The sequence below is a fragment of the Rissa tridactyla genome, chromosome 6 (genome assembly GCF_028500815.1).
Source record: "Rissa tridactyla isolate bRisTri1 chromosome 6, bRisTri1.patW.cur.20221130, whole genome shotgun sequence".
NCBI lineage: Eukaryota > Metazoa > Chordata > Aves > Charadriiformes > Laridae > Rissa > Rissa tridactyla.
Genome location: NC_071471.1, coordinates 69,376,088 through 69,398,991, shown reverse-complemented (window position 1 = coordinate 69,398,991; position 22,904 = coordinate 69,376,088). Strand labels below are relative to the sequence as shown.

Here is a 22,904-nt window from a genome sequence, read left to right as displayed (position 1 = left end):
AAGAAAACCTCACATGAGCACTGAGAGGGGATGAAGCCATACTGCCAGCCTCTGAAACCATTTTGGAGCCCGCAGGCGAGCAAGGGTAGCGGGTACCACTGCCACAAATACTCCTGGCTACCGGCCGCTCACTAGCGATGGAGAGTTCTTCGCTTACAAATCAAGACCTGTAAATAACAAGGAGAACACGGTAGGTAATTGTCCTGCCCTGCCAAGAACCACCTGCAATTTGACGCACTGACGCACCTGAAAGCTGTTTCCAATTTTACGGGGAGAGAGTTGGAAAAGTCTCAAAGTAATTTTTCTCTGCTTTAACTTGCACACTACAAGGAGGAACAAGGATATTACGCAGCATTGCAGAATCAATAGTTATTGTGGAAATTATTGGTTTGATGTCAAGGCCAATTAGCTGCAAGTGGAATTAGCACATACCCTGTGCGGGAAGACAAGTACATGTTCTTCCCTAGATGGGAAAGATGTTGGCTGTGAAGGGCCTCCATGCAGGTGTGCACAGAAACTTCGTAATTAGCATCCCATTTCCCAATGCTGAAAAACCTAACACCAGCTTCTTCTCTTGGCACACAAGAGTCTGCAGCAATGACCTGACCTGTCCTGTAGAAAGGAGAAATAGAGCGGGCAAACCTGCAGACCAGGCTGACCCTCTGCATTTGGATTTTACACCAAAGAAAGGCTATACTTGTCCAGCTGAATCTCTCACCCCATACTGGAGAACCATGCCAGCTGAGATCAACTCAAAAAAACATCTTATCCCTACACCTTTCCATTACTGCCCTGACTTGCGCCAACAGAAATTTTATTCCATGTTGCAGCTAGGATTTATTGCATTTCACGGACTAATCTACGTCATGCCTGGTTTGGCTACTGAGAAAGAGCTCAACACTTGAGATTCAGTCCTGCTTGAGGATTAAGGGCTTTAGTGGAGGAGATAAGTAAAGATGCAGGCGTGAGGAACACGCAAAGCTTGTCATACTGAAGGAAATCTGCTGCATAAATTTTACTAAACTTCAAAGATCCAAAAGAAGTGAGACAAAGGAGTTAATTTTCAGGACTTCCATGCAAGGTGATGTAAAACCGAATGTTTTTGCAGCAGCTTAATCCACACTTTGCATCTCACCCTGGGAGCAGCCGACACTGAAGAAGCCCTTGCAGAGGTCAGGAGGGTGAGAGCCCAGAGAGGGAGGCAGCCAGCCCCGGGGGCTCCACGCACAGCCCTTCTGCTTCTCCTCTGGACCTTCTCGACTTGTCTGCAAAGCCAGCCGCCCCCACCCTGCATTCACAAAACCAGTTCCTCAGTTCAGCAGGGAGCTGGCACCCGTCACCGCCGTCACTGAGCAACCCGGCACAAACACCACCACGGAGAAAGGCTCCTGCAATGCTGCAGGCTGAAGTCAGCTTCCTGCACCCAGCTGGAGCCTGCCCACCCCGCAGACCTGTCCACCCCTATCTACTGCAGAAACCTCCATATTAGCAGATCGATCGATTCCTCCCATAAAAGGCTTTCAGGGCCAAAGGGGATTTTTTGTTCTAGCTTATTAAAGCAAGTGAGATGCACCGAGTTACTCTGCAGGCTGCAATCGCCATGCGATCACTGAAGTCCCTTTGAAATACAATAAACAGTACAGTAAGACTTGGCTCATGTGTCACCTTTTATGCACAACCCTTGCTGGCACTTGGTGGGCAGAAGACCTCAAAGGTGTTCATAGAAACCACACTGACCCCTGAAATAAGGAGAGCTGCCCCGATGCACGCTCGTGCACTGGAGGTGACAACATTTGCCAGCTGGGGACAGCATTTAGCTGAGGATGGAGGGGTACAGCAGGGTCCTTTGGACCTTCAGAACTACATGCAAAATGCCTTCACTGGGATAACTTGTACAAATAATGTAATTTCCGTGTATCCAGTGGTATTCTGTGAAATGCACCTGCAACAAATCCTTGGGATAGTTCCTCTGTTATTTTTTACTTTACTCTGAAATCAGCTCTGCATCCATTTGGCTGAAGTGAGGCACCATCGTTGTGGTGGAACTGAAAAAACTACTCACTGTTGTAGAAACGCAGAGACAACTCAACTGGGGTGATCACCCATGTCCTGAGCTTCGACATCTCAGAACTGAAATCAGTGGAAATCCCGCTGCACCAACACTCAGTGTCTACAACAAAACCCTGATGCCTTTGTGCTTTACGGTTACTTTACAAAAATCGCCTTAGCTTTCAGGGGAGGTCCCGAAGCTGTGGCTGATGCTGAAGTCAATGTACCAACGGTGCCATCCAGAGGTACTTGGGTGTAGCACACAGCCCTGTGTCAGCAAGAACCACCGCATAAGTGGTGGTTGTGGACCTATGCACAAGAGAGGACCTATGCACAATCTTATATATCAGACTTTAAACCAAAGCCGCCAGGAAATAACTACGTTTTCTGTTATTTTTAATTTATCTTGCCCATCAGCTTTCATTCACTTGTGGGGTTTTTTTCCATCTCTCTCAATACTTCACTGTGTGTTTTGATTTTCCATGAATACTAAACCAGCCATTCTCGAAAATAGTTACATCTCTGTCCTCTCTTGGCAAACAGGAGCTATTTCATTTTACTCACAATTGCTAACAACAGGACTGGCACCACACGCTCAATTTAGAGAGACACTCATCTGTGTTTCACTGCCATACAATAGTCTATGATCTCAGGTAAGAGGAACCACACACTGAAACAGGAAACATAACAGTAGAAAACAATCCTTCTTCCCCATCTAGAACAGCTGATGACTCCCTTTCAGCTGAGAAATCATGACTCAAACTTGATACAAGACGACGTTTTTCCAGCATACAATTATACATATTTATGTGTGTGTGTATATAGTTGATGTCACTTGCCTGAACAGTTTGGATGCAGCATCACCTGTGGCATATTTTGATGGGCAAAGTATGTCACAGGAGGTAGTTGTTCAGTAGCAAAGGTCTAATTCACCTCTCTGTGCAGATACTGCCTCCACTGACACCTGTATCACTGTGGCATTAAGATGTGGACTCACAAAGTGATCCTGTTAATATCAGGGTAAAATCAACTGCTGAATTCTTATTTTCTCCTTTAGGAAATTAATGGGATCACACAGATTACAGACAAATAATCCCAACAGCACAAACTTTACACTTACTTTAATCTTTGGGATTTTTAGAGCTTTATTCAGATAGATAACTGATTTTGAGATGTACTATGTTAAAGATGCAAAAATAGTTAATTACAATACACTTGTATCTGTCTTTTTCTCAGAAATCATCACTTAGTGGACATTAGAATTAAGGCACTACGTATTATTTTATCATCTTACACAAACTAAAAGGAACATTGAGAAACAGATTGACTGGAAAACAAACAGAATAACTTTTCAGATAGCCTATGGCAAGTGCCATTCTCACTTGCTGCAGCCCTTCCCAAAAGAGCATCCTTCTTTTACAGTCTCAGTATCTGAAAATCAAGAAAAGCTGTAAAAATATAAGTTATGTCAAATGACAGATGGTGTTGCTGAACCATGCCTACTACAAAAAGGCAGGGTTACGGTTAAGAGGCGATACTGAGTGTTATGGGATCCAAATGTTGAATGTAGGGACCAATGGCTGTACCGCATTTGGAGAGTCACCTCGAGCCGACTTCAAACCTAATCTGGCCTGAGCATCAGCTGATGGCTTCATTTTCCACCAGGCAACCCTGCACCATGCCCTGTTTATAACTGCACTCAGGTCTGCTGTCGGCAGCTGCAGGGACAGCTCTTAGGCCAATGAAAACACAAAATCATGGAGGCACCTGCATGGAGAAGGGTTTGAAGGATCCTTTGAAAGAGGTGAGTGAGCCTGCGGAAGCCCGTACTCTGCTAAGATGGGGAGCGGAGAAACAGCTCACGCGTTCCAGACATCTCAGAGCTGAATTCGTGTCTGGAGGAAATAGCAGACATATGGAGTCCTTCCTAAAGCTGTGAGATATGACCCACAGAGATCACTGAGTTGACAGTCTAATTTTAGAGTATCAGCCCTGCTAGAAGTTTCAGCAGACACGTCTTGCATTGAGTGTACAACGCTTTCACGCAGCAGCAAGAAAAAAAAAAAAAGAAAAAAGCAAAACCCAAGAAACACACCAGCTCTATGCACCAAGATGAAAAAAATACAGCAGTAATTTAACAGAAAATATTTCTTTAAAAGATCTAAGACAATACGTCTTCCCCTTCATGCCACTTTCATACACACAGTGTTTTCCTAAAATGCATTTTGCAAATGAAAATGTCATCATCCACCCAAGCCTAACTACTGCACAAGGAGGTGTGTGTTCACACAAGCGTACCTTGATGGCAAATTTGTGCCACCAATGGGAAAAGACCTGGAAAAGACATGAAAAAAAATCTGCTCTTGCACTTTCGCTTTGACCGTGTACCATGTTCCAAACCACAACTCCTTTTCTTTCAGAAATTAATGCGTTGCAAGGAAATTAGAGCCCAGTGTCGTTTGGCAGTGAGGGAAACACAACGATCATTACATTTATTCCCCCTCTTTCCACGCGTGCCCCTGTGGAGTGCAGGGTGTGCACTGACCTGTACTTCCCGGTCCGCACTTGCAGAGCTCTCATCCCGCACCGCTGGGCACCTCCGACATCATTCACAATATCGTCTCCAATCATGATGGCCTGTCAAAGCAATGAAATACAGAAAAACTGGCGTCGAGTGCAGTTTATTTCTGCCATACGTCACACTCCTTTGACATAACAAACAGCTTGATTTGATGTTTAATACTGCCATCAGACAAATTAAACAAGATAATATTGTCATCGTATTGATTAAAAGTCATCCTACCTTGAATATAATTCATGCTATAGCTCCTCGAGCAATGTGCTAGCGCAGTACACATCGCACAATTTGTAATCAATCACAAAATTCAAAGTGATGTGGCACAGTTCAAAGCAAACGTTGAATTTTATGAAGGTAGTCCTATTCTGTTCCTAATGATGCATTTATGTTATGCTCCACGCAGTTTAAATTACGCTTAACTTCTTAAACATTTCCTTAAAATTGGTATTCTAAAAGCCGGCCAAAAGCTTAAGCTTGTGATCACTAAAATGTGTAACTTCGCAGAGCTTAATCCCAACCCACGCTCAGCTTGATACAGAAATTTGGAAAAATCACTGTAAAATCTTCCTCATTTATTTTTGCAGAATGTGATATGATATGCACAGGCCTAGCAAGGTTTGCATTACAGTCAGCTTAAATCTGTGCAAACATTAAACTCAATTGAGTAATTACCAAAAAAAAAAATGTACCTGAGAAAAGACCTTCTGGCTACGCTAAGATTTGTCTGAGTGTCTGATGAAAACACGGAGCACGCACACTCACTTTGGAGTTCCTGTCTTTGTTAAAGGTCTTCGTTCAACTGAAGCGTGTCAACCAAAGGGTCTTTCTCATTAACAACTGCAGCTTCAAAATCCCAAGTGCTTATTATCATCCTGCATTACATTTATTACATTTATTTTATTCTTCAAATTTTAAAATGGTTGGAGGGGCCTCACACTTTACAGTTTCAACAAAACCCAGCATATACACAAAACAATAATCTCCAATTGATAATCAAAAAATGAAGTTTCAACCTTCCAAAGGCATTCTGGATTACTGAAGAGAACGGAAGCAGCACCTAAAACTGGGGAAATGCACCAGCTCTGAAAATACGCAATCTAGTTTATCTATCTGATTTTAAAGTGTGCTTTTGCACCTTCTGCATCAAAGGTGAATTTTATCTAAAATACATTCATTAGTTGCATCGTTAGCCACTTGACCTTCATCTTGTTGACTTAGCCTCCTGCTTCACAAACGCAACTGCCAGGCTTGCACAGCGATGGCACCTTGCAGCTCTAGAAATTCCTGCCTGAATTCCCCTCCCTTCCAAGTACTTGTGGTTATTTTCATCCCTGCACATTGGATACACGGAATCACTGTGCAAAGTGTCTCTTTTCTTACTAAAGAAATTGCCCTTATATTATTACTGAAGTAAATGCCCTTATATTTTGTGTGGTTTGAGCTTTTTCTAGGGTCGGTCACGACGGTCCTTGTCCCACGGATGGGACTGGGGAGGCTAAAAGGCACATTGCCAAAGGGCACCAGGGTTGCCTTAGACGGTGCAGTGTTTTCATACAGCTGGCTGCAGAGTTTTAAGGACAAAACCATATAGAAAGTCTGTGTTGCAGGTGCCATGCCAGTTACCAGTTCTACCTAATATAAAATCCTCTTCTTCCTCTGCTTTCACATGGAAGCAGCTCTTTTTTATACAGCGTGCAACCACACAAGAGTCAGTTCATCTTCTGTGTCACCCACGCTTCAGTTCCCACTCCGAAAGCAGTCTGCTGGGCAGGACTAAATCATACATATTGAAGAATTCTGAAAGTCCTAAAGCTCCAGAGCTATTTTTATTCATCATCTAATTACAACAAAATCTTCTCCCACTTATTACATAGCATGTAAAGGAAATCTCAGGATATCCCTAAAGCCCCAGCCGAACAGAAGATTTTCTGAGAGCATTCATAAACGAAACTGAGCTACGAACATGTGTATCTGGAACAGCTTCAGCTGATAAAAACTAAATCCTCTTTTGAGTAACGCATCAGGTGGGGTATGCAAGATTATATACGGTAGGTACCAGCCCAGTCTATCTTCCTTGTTGTCTTAAAATACCGTTTGCATGAGGGATGATCATCGCCCCACACAGGTGATGGGGTGCAATGGGATTCCCCCTCAAGTCAAGACTCATTTGTCTGGGTCTAAGTTGAAATTGTTTACTTTGAAATAGTTTATAAATGCCCATCATTGCTTCATTCTGTCTAGGAGAGTCACGGCTGTGGCCAGGCTTTGAGAGCCCCTTTAAGGAGCAGAGAGCCGTAAGAACTTGTGGCTTATGGCCACGGGGCTGGGGAAACCATGCCCATGGGGAAGGAGCAGCAGCAGGCTTTGGGACAGGGGGCATTTCCAGCTCTCTGCTCACAAACTGCTTCAAAGCCACCAGACGATGGAGGGCTCAGTCTTTTCCATCCTTTCATTAATCGGCCCATTTTCCTTATCTGCTTTGCTCACAGAAATGTGTGTATTCCTAATAAGATGCCTTTCCCCGTAGACAGTTCATCTTTCCTTACCACTTCTCCAAACAAGCAATGAAACGGGGAGAAAATGATGGGTTAATTTTAAGTAATTAGTAAATACAGCACGCATACACAGACAAGGAAAACCAAATAATCCCACTGTTTGATGCAGAGCTGCAAAGAACGTGGCGACACCGCTGCCAGCCAACCACCACTACCAATTCCCCCCCAAGCTGCTTTGAGATATTTAATCATTCTCAACCACTGTCCTCAACAGCTTCTAATCCCTCCTTCTTATAAAATTCCTTCCAACGCCTCCCCAGGGGGGACAGGGAAGGGTTATGGGGGGACCCGGAGAGTCGGCAGGGGGGACCCCAGGAACCTCCTGCCCTCCGCCACCCGCACGCCCTTTGTGAGCCTGAACCCAGACATTCGGGATGAGATTTCCGAAGTAAAGAATCTCAGTCCTGGCTTCTCAAAACCTTAAAAATGAATTTCCTCTGAAAAATGGGAAAGGGCAGAGCGGGGCAGCCCACCAAGCCCTCATTCGCTTGCTGGGGCTGTATTTCACCCCGTCCAGGCAAGTTTTCCTGCAAGACGCCCGGCAGCTCTGCAAGTGCGGCTGCGGATGAGCGGCGATGCCTGTCCAGGCCAGCTTGTGGCATACGCATACAAAAATGTACTCCAGCCCCCAGGGATTTCACAGATTTACTATCGGTGAAGGGCAATAATCACTAAAGGAGGAGCAATTATTCCCAAATCATTTAGGATTTAAAAAAATCATTGGCAAGAAGATAGAGGTCAAAAGGTGTGCTGTCAAGGGAAATAAAAAAACTCTACCTGTCAAACCTGGGTTTAACTTCCTCTCTGACTGCAATATGGTAAGAAGAGAGAGAAGGATATAAAACTGAAAGGTCACATACCCACTGAAAGCAAGAATTAAAAGATCCCCGTTCATGTTCACGTTTTACACAGGGATCACACCATTAATCTGCTCAATTATTCTGTGGAAGTTGCTTTTTTTCGATCAGTTAAAAATTTACTAAAAAGAAGGGTAAAACGCAGCGAGACAGTCTCTCTGGTTTTAAGACAAATCATCAAAGAATTAAAATGGGTGTAATTTATATTTTCCTAATCCATACAGCTGATGAGAGATGGTGCATGCGGTTGTACATGTGCAGTAAATAAAGCACACGTGCACCAAAGCTGAGTGAAGCCACCGCTCTCAAGGAGTTCCCATCAAACCCAACACAGATCAGCAGGGAGAATGGAGGAGATGAACATGACCTCCAGGAATTTCGGGGTGGGAAGGCGTAATATAATCCCCACTGGACAAATGCCTGTGGCACAGGAGTCACCAACACGGTAGTGGTGTCCGAGCCCCAGACCCAGAGCCGAAGAGAGGTGGGGATTGACTCCTCTTACCCACAGAAGTAGCCAACACTACCAAGCCTTCAGAGATGCCGGTAGGGTGGTGAATGGGAACCTTAGGTACTTTTGTATGCAAACAGAGTTTTAATATTCACTACAGTCACAGAAAAATTTTGATCAGAAAAGGAATTATGGAGTAAGAAAATCATAGAATCACAGAATGGTTAGAGTTGGGACCTTGAAGATCATCTCATTCCAACCCCCCTGCCCTGGGCAGGGACACCTCCCACCAGACCAGGTTGCTCCAAGCCCCGTCCAGCCTGGCCTTGAACCCCTCCAGGGATGGGGCAGCCACAGTTTCTCTGGGCAACCTGGGCCAGGGGCTCACCACCCTCACAGCAAAGAATTTCTTCCTGAGATCTAATCTAAATCTCCCCTCACGCAGTTTAAAGCTGTTACCCCTTTCCTGTCTCTACGGTCCCTGAAAAAGTCCCTTCCCATCCCTCCTGTAGCCCCTTTAGGTACCGGAAGGCAGAGGCAGAAAGACAGGATGATAAAATGAACAAGGCTTTCAGAAAGACACTGATTCCTGTAGTACCCAGCCATGCTCCTGTTGCAATGCCGTGTTTGCTAGGACAAGCTCGTACTGTGCTTTGGAGGCTGACGTCTATGGAGGATGCAAATAAAGAGACGTACAGAAGGAAGCGTGCAAACTTCAAGAGAACATTCAACCCAGTGAACACTTCTAGAGTCAAACATATTTATGCCTAAGCAGATTTTTGCTATAGGCTTAATAACCTTAATCAAGTTAAACATGCCAGGGACATAAGGAAATAAAGCTTATACACAAAACCCTGAATAATGTATTAAATCCATTTACACAAGAAATACGATACATTTACTTTCTCCCTATTCTCCTTGGCCCAACCGGTAATCTCCAAGGCTTCAGGATCCCATATTACTGTTAATTATTTTTCTATCTTGGAAATACTAGCTGCGCAAACATCAAACACACAAAGGACATCGCACGTGGCCTCTGACCTGGGAGAAGCTGTACAACAAGGCAGGTGAAACAAAGAAATCCATCAAACCTCCAGGTCCTTCCTAAGACTTCCCAAGCCTGCAGGGCCAGCCAGGTTTGAATAAGCTTTCAGCAGGACTCGAAGCTTGAAACTTCACTCGGCCACTTCCCTCCTTTCACAGATGGAAAATGTTCCCCCTGTCGTTGCCGGTGAGCCCTGAGGGGATGCCAGCATGGCAGCAGGTCCTCCGTGCCACTCTCCGGGTGACCTCCCCGGTGGTCCCTCATGCGCCACTAACTCTCCCCTGAGACTTGCAGGTGGCAGAAATGGGAATTGGTTAACTACCGAGAGTTTATGCACTCCAGTACGACCTGCCATAACTCCCGTTAAAGCAGGACAATTTGCTACAGAAAGAACTTTTTATGATTATATAAAACTACCGGAACCTTAACATTATTTAGGTTTTATTGTAAAGCTGTAAAAATCGTCCACTGTTACAGCTGCCTTAAAACATATGAATTAGGCATTTCAGTAACCTTTAAGATGTGTTATTCTTTGTCATATTACTGAATCATAAGATAGGTCTGGTTACCTCTAAGAGGTTTAAATTTCCAATCTATTAAAGTAATACCGGCAATCTGTTATTTCTAGGCCATTGAGGAAAGGTTAAAATGAAAATTGGACTTTGGGGAGTTCCTCCTATTCTAAGTGCAGGTTGAAAACATCTCAGCAGCAGAAGGCAAAGTCAGGGTCTCGGTAAGAAGCAGTTATCAAGGGAAACGACTGGTGATAACTTTATTGATTAAAGCAGCTTGAGAAATTTAAGATTCGCCCCTGTCTAGCATTACTGTGGTGAGACAGCTTTATTAAAAAGGTATTTTTCATTAAAAGTCAGGTGAAAGAAAACTGTCATATGTTTTCAAAAGCACAGCTCATCTAAAATGGTTTAATGATGGTATGGATTAAACGCATTCCACAGGTGGAATAAATTATTGGCAAACATTTTACAAAAGTAAAGGCAAGTAAAACCAGTCCTTGTCATGTCATTACTAATGCAGAGAAGTATAGCTCATTCAGGAGACAGATGAAAATGTAATACAGTGCATCACTAAGGAACCTATTGAACTGAATATACTCAGTTTTTGTTATTACGTATGACAAACTAAAACAAGCTGCAAATCCTTCTCAAAAGAACATTAAAGTTGCAAGGTCAAGCGCTCAGAAGTTAGGAAAAGATGTTAGAATTACGGTAGTTTGCTCTGCTGTAATTTGTTCCTCCTACACATGTGCATCATGATCCAGGTTTTAACTCCAGCAGCATGGACTATTTTTTCCATAGTTGAAAGCACGCAGTGACTGGTACCATGATGCAATGGCGTCTACTGTGCTCCTCCGTGGCTAGGCACATGCTCCCTTCATCTGGAATCTCTCTGAATACGAAATATTACACCTACAGACTAGACTTATTACTACAACAAAATGATGTCATTTAACGCCAGAAACTATGCGGGGGGAAAAAAAAACAAACCCTCTGTCAAAATACACAGTTAGTCACTGGAGGCACTATGGCCAACAGCAGGGAATGAATAAATAACCTCTGCTGGGGACTATTACTGCTTTTCTGTACCCAAAGCAAATCCTCCTGAAGTCGACGGGAACCACTCGCCAAGGCTCACCCTATGGACCATCTTTGCCAGCTTAGTGATGCATTAAATCCAATTTGTTTCCTGGGGCAAAGTTTCTGAGACAGGAGTTCTGGTGTCCTGTTGCATCCCTGTAATGACACTCTCCCTCAGTCCCACAGTCCGACAGGGTCCCAGCACACCGCCAGCTGGGCAAAACAGTGCCTGAGGACAACCGCACCGTCCTGCCTATGGAAAAGAGCAAGCAATGCCACTACACAGGGACACAAGGATAAAAAAACCCCAAACTCCCTCTTTTCCTCCTACTCCTATATCATTTCTGATATAAGCAGAAAGGAAACACAAACCTTCATGCATCTGATTTAGGCAAATAGTATTCAAGGGCTGAGCTCTAGAGGTTTTGGTTTTGTTTTTTTTTCCCCTTTGTTCCTTTTTTCCAGCTGCTTTTTCTTCTGCGTCTGAAATGGATTTTTTAGTTTGTTGGTTGGACGAATAGATTGAATACTTGCCGCGGCTGTACCTGCCATATTATGTTCAGGCTGAGCTATCTTGTTACTGGGAGGATATCGACAAAGTGAAGGGAATACAGAAAAGAACACGGCAGCAGGTTGGGGTGCAGAGGGACCGAACCACAAGGGAAGCTGCTGAGAGCTAAACACACAGTTTTAGTACGAGACAACTACTGTGATGATAACAAGTCTAGAAGTAATTGGAGAGAGAAAATATCCAGGAAGGCAAGCAGTCATTTTGGTTGTTACCTAGAGTAAAACTAGAAATAAGGAGATGCTGTTTAAAAAAAAGGAGATGAAGCATCCCGATGAATTCAGAAAAAGCTGCCTGCCCACGAGACCTCCTTGGCTGTGAACACTGTCGCTAGCGTACTTACAGATGCCCAGTTGTTTGGCCCACTGAAAACTACTCTGGACAAAACATTAATAAACGTGGAGCAGGGAACGCTCCTGCACAGGGAAGGAGATGGATTAGATGGCCTACTAGGTCTTTTCTATCTCCCCACTCTATAATAAAGTAAAACCCAAGCACATACTGAATTACAGGGCCATAATTTCATCTCCAGGCTCTAGGGACCTACAAGCCACCCAAACTTCACTCCTGTTGTTTATAATGTCACCAAAAACCCCTGATGGAATTATTACCTTGTAATTCACTGCTGTCTGTGAGTCATCTCATACTCATCCTTATGTCCTGTGTGACATAACAACAAATCAATAAAGAGGATCTGGGCACAACTACAGAGAGGGGAAAAAATGGGCTGTATTAAGCAAGCAGGGAGCATCACACATTCAGTGTGTTTCTGGAAAGCGTGATGAATCCAATAACACAGGAGAAGTTTTGGAGTCAGTCAGTGCTTCTTTGTTCAACTAAATTAGAAAATGCTTTACTTCTGCCTTTCCCTTTTACTAAAAAAAGGTAGCCAGTGTGACACCAAAGGGAAAAAAATAACATTTCGGCTGCAATTCCACCACGCTGCAGCCTCCAGTCACCAAGTGGACTGCCAGGCATTGGGGCACCTCTCATCTTGTGAGGCATAAGTCTTCCATAATTCCTTGGGAAAACTAACTTCTATTCTTCCATATTGTTTTCTTTAGCCTCCAAATAAAGGAATTTCACAACAGAAGTGCATTTTCTTTTGAACTATGTGGCTAGGGAGGAATGTGAATGAGAAAGCACAACACAACAGTACAAGCAGAAGGAGAAACTGCAGTAGAGAATGGCGGGATGTATGGAAGATTCTAAATTGGGTAGAGGTACGGATGGCACAAGTCAGAGCACAGACAGACAGGAATGAAAAGGGAAATAGCAGGTAGTAAAAAAGAATCCTCAAAAGAGCAGAGAAAATAATGTCATGCCTTTCAGGAGGGTAACAAGAAGGGCAGAAGAAATTCAACAGGTCCCCGCTTGCTCCCCATTTACTCTCTTGGCTTTCAGTCCTCTTTTGTCTGCTTCGCATTATTTGATGGACTGGGCAAACACTGGAGTCTCCCTCTGAAACATTTTTCATATCGACCCAGAGTTTACCATGTTGTCCTGCCCGCATTCCCTTCAACCTCCTCTGTAACTTTCCATGAAAACAGCAAACCAAAAAAAAAAACAAAAACGCATCAGTGGCCATAACTACATGGCACAACCAGTAGTCACAGCATCAGAAACCTTACCTCCTGTGGTGGAACTCCCATTTCTGCTAAGGCTGACTCAAAAAATGCTTTTGCTGGTTTTCCCACCACCTCAGCTTGGACATCACAAGCGTACTGCAAAAAAAAAAAAAAAAGAGACACACAAAAATGTTGATCAGAAAAGGATTTGTTCAACTCCATACTCCAGTCAATTGTATTAGAAGTATGTGATTAATGATTTTTGCTCTTAAATGCCACAATGGATTTGTGGGTGAAGGTGAATATCGGAGAATTTGCATAACAGAAGTGTTTAATGTTCTCTGGCAGAAGACAAAGTCCTCCTGAAACATCTCAAGTTGCAAACCTTTTACATTCTCCATCATGAGAACAGTCTTCAGAGTCAGTTCCAGTATCACTCATTGTTGTAAGAGCACCACTCTTACAGAAATAGCAAATATCCTTCATATGAAACAATACTGGAGGGCCTTAAAAGATGTAGAGGGTTTCTTCAACCACCTGGCATATTTTTAATGATTCAAGTGACCAGTTTTATTTTCCTGCAACTAAATATCAGTACTACGCCGAAAAAAGGTGTTTTAGCTTGTTCTTAGACAACTAGAAGCCTGAACATATGGGGGAGGCAAAAACTCTCCCCAAAACTCACGTAGATACAAATGAATGTGCTGCAAGCACATATTACATCCATGATCTTCTGTGCTTGTATACTACCCTACTTTGCTTTATTCTCTGCATTCAGTATGTATTTTTTTTATCTCTCTGCAAGCCTATAAAAGCGAGAATAATGATTCTCTCCTCCGCTCACCCTTAGGTTCGCTTATCTATTGGGTTCCAGTTCTGCACAGACCTAATCAGGCTTAAAAACAGGATTGCACTTAAGTTTCTTGCTGAAGAAGGGCCTTTTGCAGTACCCTGTTAAGGGCAAGGGCTGCGTTAACAACGCTACACCAAACATAAAACGGACCTTCAGTTTTTCTTGGGTATCTTGCAGACAATATTCCATGTTTTTCTTTTCTGACTCCTTCTTTCAAGGGCCTCCCTACCAATAAAGGTACCGCAATAGTAAAAGTTCACATTTTAAATAAAATAAAAATCATGAACAAAGCCAGAAAACAAATGAATCCACCCGTCTTTAGGATGCAGCAAATGAGTTTCAACCTGTGGAAACTTCCTCCACCAAGGTGAGTAATTACAGAAGATGACCCGTATTTATACCAGTTACTCTTTTAACAAGGTGCACAGAGCGAGTAAGCATAATGCAAGCTATAAAATACCTCTAATGCCTTCATATATGCTCCAACATCAAGTTTCAGACCATCGGTTTCTTTATAGTAGCGTCTGGAAATGAAAGTGATAAAGTTTCAATGAAATGAAAATGTTGGCAGTTAAATACAAAGAAACCACATTTTATTATTTCTGTGCCTATACAGATGTCCATATGGCTGCAACAAAAAGTCAAGTCATCAGAAACTCCGGAGCTTTAATTTAACACCAGGAATTAAGTAAAGGACAGGCTCAATACCATGCAATGCTGGGGAAAAGATCTCAGACCGGATGCCCACCTGGCATCTGGGGCACAACTCCACCAGTTCAAAGGGATTTCAACTAGCTAATATCATGGATGAACTTGGCCTGGATTTTATTGCACAGAGTACTAGCTGCTTGCAAAGGACAGCGGTTACATTGCTCTTCCTTTAATCAGCGATGGAGACCCCTTGGCAGATACAAGATGAAGGCTGGCACCAACCAGCAGCTCTAACACCTTCTTTAGTATATCTGGAAGGGGGCCCCAAACACTTGACCATCACTGCTTGTCACCAGCCTCCCACATGAGGAAAGCCAGGACACTGTTTATTGGGACTACGAGAGCCCTCCAAGCTAAATTTTCTTCCTCCTGAAACTGTTTCTATTGCCATGGAGCTCATAAAATTAGTTAGCATCTTTACAGTGTTTTTCTGGAATAGCAAGTCGCATTAACGCAGGTCATCCAAGCTCTCCTGATCAGAGCAAAGACAGGTCTCTATATGACAGGAAAAAAAGGCAGGATGAGCAGTCAGTTAAGATTTTATGCCTTATCCTTCTGCCATTTTCGATTATTCAGCACAGCCTCTTTTTAAAATGACCACTTGACCTTTGCTAGAACAGCCATTAACCTTCTATAGTCTAGCGTAAACAGCTTAATTTTCTGACAGTGGCATGACAGAAGAAATTACAAAGCCAATTCCCACTCTCAGCCCAAAACAGATGCTAAATGTAAATCACTCCATTTTCAGGAGGAGGGCATTCTGCTTCAGTGACTCTGACACTTTCGTTTTCTATGGAATGAACTAGAACTTCAACCAAAATCAACCTACTTGCCCAAGGCAGGCACCTTGTTAAGGTCCACCCAATTACACTGGTTCTGCACGTTAAAAACGAAGCTGGCTTGTGGCTGGTTTTTGTACGTGGCCCTTTGCATCAACGAGGCTTCTCTAGTTAGGCGAACAATTCATCCAATTTATAATCTCCCTTTTTCGAGTCAGAGAACTTACCTACCAGAAAAACTCATTCAGAACTCACGTTCACATTACCTAAATGATCAATCGTTGAAAAAAATAAGCTCACGGTGAAAACTTAGCTCAGAATATCAAAAAAAAAAAAAAAAAAAAAATCTGTATTTTAAAATGAAAAATAACATTTCAAAAAAAATAACAGTGGGTCTGTTTTAGAGCTGTCTACATCAATGAACGAACAAATAAATAAATACTTTTATATGCACAGGGTACGAAGGCATTTTTGTATTGATCATGTTGCAAATCTTAAACAAAGATTGATTCTGTATTTCGTTTTGAAAGACAGTATCACATACGACAAAACTTGGTTATTTTATGCACATTAGCAATTCTGCTGTTGGCTCAACGTTTTCTCCTTATCCTTCTAACTGAGAAACAGTAAAGATTTTTTGCCCGTGTTGTAGGATCAGAGCGCGAGTGTCAGGTAAGGCAACACAATGGATTTAACTGCTCCTTCCCGCTGATAAATTCTACCCGGCTGGATCAATAACCCACAAACTAAGAAGGCTTTTCATGCCCATTACGGTCCAGTGAAAAAAGTTGTCACTACAGCTTCCTCAAGCTAAATGTGCAGAGTCTTTTTTAAACCTATACATTGCACCACAGATAAGAATAACTCCTTCAAGGCCGTTGGGATTTGTCATTATTAAGCACTAGCATTAATAACCTCCTGTTTAAAATCTCAGAACACAGCTAACTGAATTGTTTTCAGGAAAACATTCAAATTCCCTGACTGGATTTTTCCTGCATGTGGAAGCAGGAGGTCAAAACTTACCTTTGATGTTCAGAGAATAATTAAAAATGTCTTTTGATATTCAAACTATCAAAATAATTTATCTGTCACTTCAAAAGCACCGTTGTTTTTGCAGGTCTTCACCATACACACCAGCCCAGCCATTTCTCAATATATCCTTGAGTTCTCCCCTTTGGTCTTCTTGGCCACCACACTTTACTCACAGCCAGAGGAACATCTACCCCCACCTCCGACACGGTTCAGGTGGAGTTTGCGCATTGCAGTTACTTTCATAAGTTGGTAGGGTTTCTATATTAGCAAATAAAAACTCTCTTGGCTTCTTATTCCTCCTGTATAGCAATCCTCAAGCCACCAGCATGAAAATGCTCCCTGATGTACGACATTTTCATACATATGAATCAATCTGCAGAGGTGCTAACGCTAACTTTCAGAGACGGCATCTTTAAGTATCCCTCAAATAGCAAGGAGTCATGTACGTCACACAGATCATTAGCCACCTCCAGCATCACACCTCAGCCACGACAAACGCGGGCAGGATTCGAACCTGGCAGCAGAAACCTCGTTGACTGTTGGCTGAAACAGAATTTTGGACCGCCTGATCCTTCTCACCACTAGTAACTTCAGGATGCTGGAAGATCAAACTGCATCACAAATCCACACTAACAGCCCTTTATCCAAGCATGGCCTGTTGGATATTTTTGTTTGGTTTGGGTTTCTTTCACTATTAAAAACCATTTATTTTCAGTTCAGACAGGAATGCATGGCTACAGGCAGCAGTTAAATCAAGAGTTCTTATCTCTGAGATCTTGCAGAGGCAAAGACGAATTCACAAGCAGTGTCTATCATCCTACTGGCCTCTTGCAATACTCATTCACTTGGGTGTTGCAAACATCAAAATACAAACTCTCCATGATTTCTGTGGGGTTTTGAAGAGGCTCTCAGACTTGCTCTTAAAGCAACAAATGTCCTTTTGCTAGTGGCTTACAAAACTACAGCTATTTAACCCTCCCACCGCCACCTGCCCTGATGTGGATTGTTTCATCAAGGTCTATCTCATTCTTGAACGCTGACTTTGAAGAGTGGGAGGCTGGCATTTGCTGCGCTTATACACCAGGACGTCTCCAGGCTCTTTAAAGGCTGCTACAATTCCTCCTCAGAGGAGCAGCTACATTTCTCACCCTGTAGCACTTGATGAAACACACCCACACAACTGCTTACTCTGCACTGTCTACAGCAAAAAGACCACCAACAGTTGAAATTAAAAGCATGCTTCACCCAGCACTGTAGCACCACAGAGACCCTTCTGATGAGTGTTTTCAAAGTCAACTGGAGGATTCGGCGTGGCAAGTTCAGTTACTTCCAGTGCCCTCTGCAATCCTGCATCAGCACAGGGCTGAACGGTGGCTCCTGGGGAGCACCCGTACCACCTCCTTTTAGAGACTTATTTCAGTGTAATCACTTCAGTTTTCCCTCACACCCCTGGAAAGACTACAAGTAAGTGGCTCAGGACAGGACACCAAGTTAGGCAACTGAACTGAGGATCCTTCATTAACAGATACCTGAGCAGCCTGCTAATGCAGACACAGAGATTAATCGCCTAAAAATTGGTAGTGTGAATGCCCACACCGGTACCTGGCCTCCATTAAGTACAAAGACACTGGGGGAAATCAAAAAATGTAGAGACTTGAGGAAGAAACAGTGCTTAACTCACCCTCTTCCAAGGGAGATCAAAACAGGCTTCTCCATCCCAATCAGAACTCGGAAAGCTTCATTAAGGTTTGCATAGGTGAAGTTTTCTGCTGCATCTCCGATAACCACGCAGTTTGGGTTTGCTTTATCAATCTCAGCAAATTCAGGGACAAGATCTACAGAAGGAGGGGGGAAAAAAAAAAAAAATAATTCACAAATGCCTTACCATTTCAGAGCCTATAGGAACTGATGGTTTTCCCCCAGATTTGTGTTTCCCTTCATTCATTACACAACACATTAAAAAAAAATAAAATCCAAGTCCAAATAAACTGTTCTTCAGACCGCTCCATTCCTGACTGGATTCTGCTATTCATCTGTCCTACAACAAAGAGCAAAATAAACCATTTCCTACCCTTGCCTTAGCTCCCGCCACCCACGTCTCAGTGGCTCATTATACCCAAGCACCTAAACCACAGCTGGGAGCTCTGCCCCACACGAGCTATGGGAATTCATTGCTCTATCCCAATCTCCCACATCTCTCTGGGCTGTCCCCCTACGTATCCCCACCAACTGCTGCAGCGTTGTCCCACCATTGTGCACGAGCAAGTGTGGCCTCAGGCTGCGTTCCTTCAATATGCGGCAGGCTGCTGGGGCTGGCGCAGTCACTTCGGCCACAGAGATGTCAAAGCCCATGCCCTGGAGCTTCTTTACAAACTTCTCCCGGGTCGCTTGAGTTTCATTAGTGCAGAACCGCAGCTTCAGACCAGATGCTTTGATCCTGTTGAGTAAAAGCAGCAGAGGGGTTAACCAGACATAGAAAATGAGCTAAGAGTATCAGTTTTGCTGTCCCATCCCTAACTTGGATAATTACAATAAAAATGCAAAGAGGAAATGCCAGAACAGGAGCAGGATCCCTTACTGTGACCAAGACACACCTAAAATATTGATTCTGGGCACTGCAGCTGCAGTTTTCACGTGCAGAGCCCCTGCCATAGCATGTCACTGCTCTTCTGAAACAGAGAGCTAAGCTGGACACGGCAGCATGGGTGATGCCCACCATCCCCAGGATACCACAGCACCAAAACCTCCAAAATCGAATTCCTTTTCTTTAAACTGGTCCGTGGATGTAGACACACATGACCTGAAGGCACTGCACAGCCGTGAGTACGGTACCTGGTATGGTGCCACTGGCTATTAGCATTTTAACCTGGATTTTCACCTTTCCACTGACCACCTGCTGCACTGATGTGCTGGAGGTAAGAGCAAGGCTTTGCACTTCTGCAGACTCCATGCAAGAGGCCAGCTAGTTGCAGTGACGCTTATACCAATACTGGGGTGGCTTCAGTTACATTTGTCACTTAATTTCTCATAAAACACCTGTGCTGTTACTTGGTGGGTAATCCTGAAAAATATGGTATTCAGCTTATTCTTTAACAAATGGTTACAGGTGAATGGCTTCTGAAGGAAAGAAAACAGGGGCCCAAGTGCCCAGAGCCAAGGATATGGTTCCTGTGGATCGGTTCTCTGCAATCTCATGCAAGTCCTCCGCCTCTCAGCAGCTTTTTTTCCCCACCCAAGCTCTGGTGACCCGCCAGGGATGTCACGAAAACACCTCTTGTCCAAGGATGAGTTGTCAGCTATTTGGAGAACCAATGTATTTCAAAGCCTCCTTGGAAAATTAGAAGCACTGAAAACATAACAAAATTTAAAAAAAAAAAAAATATTTGCCAGAAGGACTGTCACTCAGCTCCTCAACTATATTAAAATGCCTAATTTTGGTCGGTTTTAGTGTGAATTTGTACATAGTTATCTTTGAGGATCTAAGCTAATATAGGTTTAGACACCCAGGTAAGTTTGGGGCTAGGTTTATAAATTCATATTAAAATATTATTACATTTCTTTGTGTTAAGATGAAAAAGGACTTTTCTATTAGGAAAGCCTCTGCATTGATTCTTAAGACAACAAAACGTGGTGGGTTCCTTTCCTAGGGAAGATGATCCCAATTGGTTGGGGTAAACACCGAAACCGCCTCGAGGTAACGCATTCGATGACGAACCTTCCACCAAAGGATTCTTAGAAATCCGGCCTGACCCAGAGAGCCCCTTCTGCTCATTAAAACTGCACGCCAGTGTCTTCTTCAATAATGCGGGTGATTCATTTCTTTCTTATTATTTGTCTTTCCTAATCATAGGTATGTGAATTATCAATTACACTTAGTGGTTAATTGCCCTTCATAAAGATAGCTTTTCTATTTTAAATTAGGCAGTTAATATATTGTAACTAATAGCATCCACTTGTACATTATAAATATATCTTCATTGATTGGAGCAGTGAATGTGAGATTCACTCACAAGTTAATGAAGCAATTGAGTGAAGAAGTGCAGGGTGTACCCAGGGAATAATTATTGTTAATGAATTATGATGTGACCTTCTCAGAACAATGAACAATTGGTGTGACAGTGGGATGACAGTATTCCACATCTGTTATTCGAAACACGGTTTCAGCTGTAGTTAAAAAGCAAAGCAGTGTAATTTGGATACATAACAAACTTTAATAGAGTGTGCCGCGGTTAAAAAAAGTCTTATTCTAAACGCAAAGCCTATCTGCACACTCAGGAAAAAAATCCCGTGACTCATGACTGCCTGGATGCAGACATTTGTTGAATAAGAATCTATTCTTTCTCTTCCTAAAGGTCAATGAAATGAATCCAGGAACAACACTAACCACCGACTTGCACTGACAAACAAGTACCCTCACAGGAGAGCTTGGTGGGAGCAAAAAGTTTTCCTATACTACAAATTTAACTCCTTTCTCAGAATTTGAGATGAAAAACAGCGTTACGCTTCTGAAAGGTTTGACCAAAGCAGAAGGAGCCCCAACACATCCTGGACTGCTTCACGCCTTTGTGGCCACCAGCAATTACCACCTCGACAAATGAGCTCAGTAACTGCTTTGGATCAGGTGAGGTCTACAAAGAGTTAGACCAAGCTGGTCAGAGTCCTCTGGTGAAACACGGAAAGGACGCTCAAAAACATCCTGCCACACTAAACAAAAGAAAAACCACCAAGAACTCCAGAGAAGGCTTATTTCTACAAAAATACCTTCTCAATTGAAAGCCAGCTTTTCCTTCAAAGTTAGCATCTCTGAAAAGACCCTCTGCTAGCTCTCTGCCAAATCCTTGTACAATAGTCACACTCACTGGTACGAGCATGATCATACACACACCGGGACGAATCCATCCCTCGATGCTCAGCACAGGCACTGTGAGAGGAGCCTGCAGGCCAGCACACATCAGCAAACAACTATTAACCCAGAGCTTAAATAATTAGGGAGAGCTTTTAACAACAGCTCTACGTGGGGGGAAAACCTGCCTCCGCTCGTGTTTACAGCAAAACTCTCCTCCAGTTTTCATGGCCAGGTTTTGCACCAGGAGGAACTAAGAGATACCTTGAAAGTCCAAGCGAGGGGAGATGCTTTGCACAGCGAGTCAATACTGTACTGGAGGCACCGCTGCTGAACTGGCCGGCTTAACAGGAAACCTCGAGCTGCGGAGCTGACCCAGCCACCAGTATTCACATTTTAAGAAGCACGTGCAGAGCAACTTACTGCAATTTCTCGACCCAGCAAGTGTGGCGACGTTAGGAGAAGAATAAGGAACAAAATTTGTAACATGATGCCTCAGAAAATAAAGAGCAAGGGATTAGATACCTGCAGGTACAGAAGAATGAGGCAACAGCAGATGAAATACACAACACACATTTTATCAAGATCTCCAGCGTATTACAGATTTATCAGCATCTCTACTACAGAAGCACTGTCATGCCCAGGAAGCCCAGGCAATCAGGACTTCAGCCAACCCCCATACATCGCGGCCGTGATAAAGATCCCAGTCAGACTCCAGAAGCACCAGCGATCGATCCCGATTAGAGTGCAAGCCGAGCACGGGGACAGGCAGCACTGTGCTCCTCGCTGCAGGGACTCTGCACAGTCCAGGGAGCTGGGGACACCCCGAGGCTGCCTCTTGCTCCCCGTTTGGGGCTGTCAGCAGGCTCACCATCAGACAAATCCGCTCCATTTCCAACATGACGGCTCACACCACTCCTGACGCCCACGAGAGGAACAGGGGAACTTGAACCTCACCTGCATGTGGGCAGCTGGGCATGAAGGGAGAGCAGCTTCTGCCCTTTTGGGGTGTCACAAATGGCAAGCTCGGCTATGAGCACCTCTGCGGCAAAAGAAATGTGTCAGAGCCCCTCTCAGAGCGGGCAGCAGGGAGCAGAGGACAAGTCCAACTGCACCCCTCCAGCTGGGTCCCACACAGGCTCTGCAGAGCAGGCACTGAAGCAAAGGAACAAGTCACTGAAAAAACTTCCAAGCCCAAAATTGTAAGTGGACAGACGGGCACTGAACTAATACACCAACAGGTGGGTAAGGAGACTTTCTAAGCCTTTCCAGAGGAGGGATTTAAACCCACTCCAGTCAGAAACAACCGCTTGGCTGCCTAAACAATCCCTAAATCTAGAACTGGGCACGCCATGGGCACCCGTATAGGGGAGAGATGGAAATGAGGTTTTTAATTTCAGCCCCGAGCTGCCCCGCACGC

The 22,904-nt window shown here is 43.7% G+C and overlaps 1 protein-coding gene across 7 annotated transcripts in view; it reads right to left on the bottom strand.

Annotated features, from left to right (window-relative positions):
- The window catches only part of LHPP (phospholysine phosphohistidine inorganic pyrophosphate phosphatase), a 115,525-nt gene that overhangs the window by 63,323 nt on the left and 29,298 nt on the right, over positions 1-22,904 (bottom strand). For 6 of the 7 annotated variants that reach the window (XM_054204992.1, XM_054204986.1, XM_054204987.1 and 3 more), the window contains 5 exons: positions 18,891-19,078; positions 18,323-18,476; positions 14,580-14,643; positions 13,330-13,422; positions 4,595-4,686 (listed from right to left, as the gene is read on the bottom strand). In XM_054204992.1, the coding sequence (XP_054060967.1) occupies positions 4,595-4,686; positions 13,330-13,422; positions 14,580-14,643; positions 18,323-18,476; positions 18,891-18,993 (506 nt within the window). In that variant the 5' untranslated portion in view covers positions 18,994-19,078. Of the gene's footprint in view, positions 1-55; positions 4,384-4,594; positions 4,687-13,329; positions 13,423-14,579; positions 14,644-18,322; positions 18,477-18,890; positions 19,079-22,904 lie in introns of those variants that run through there. The other variant, XM_054204988.1, reaches the window with a different exon arrangement.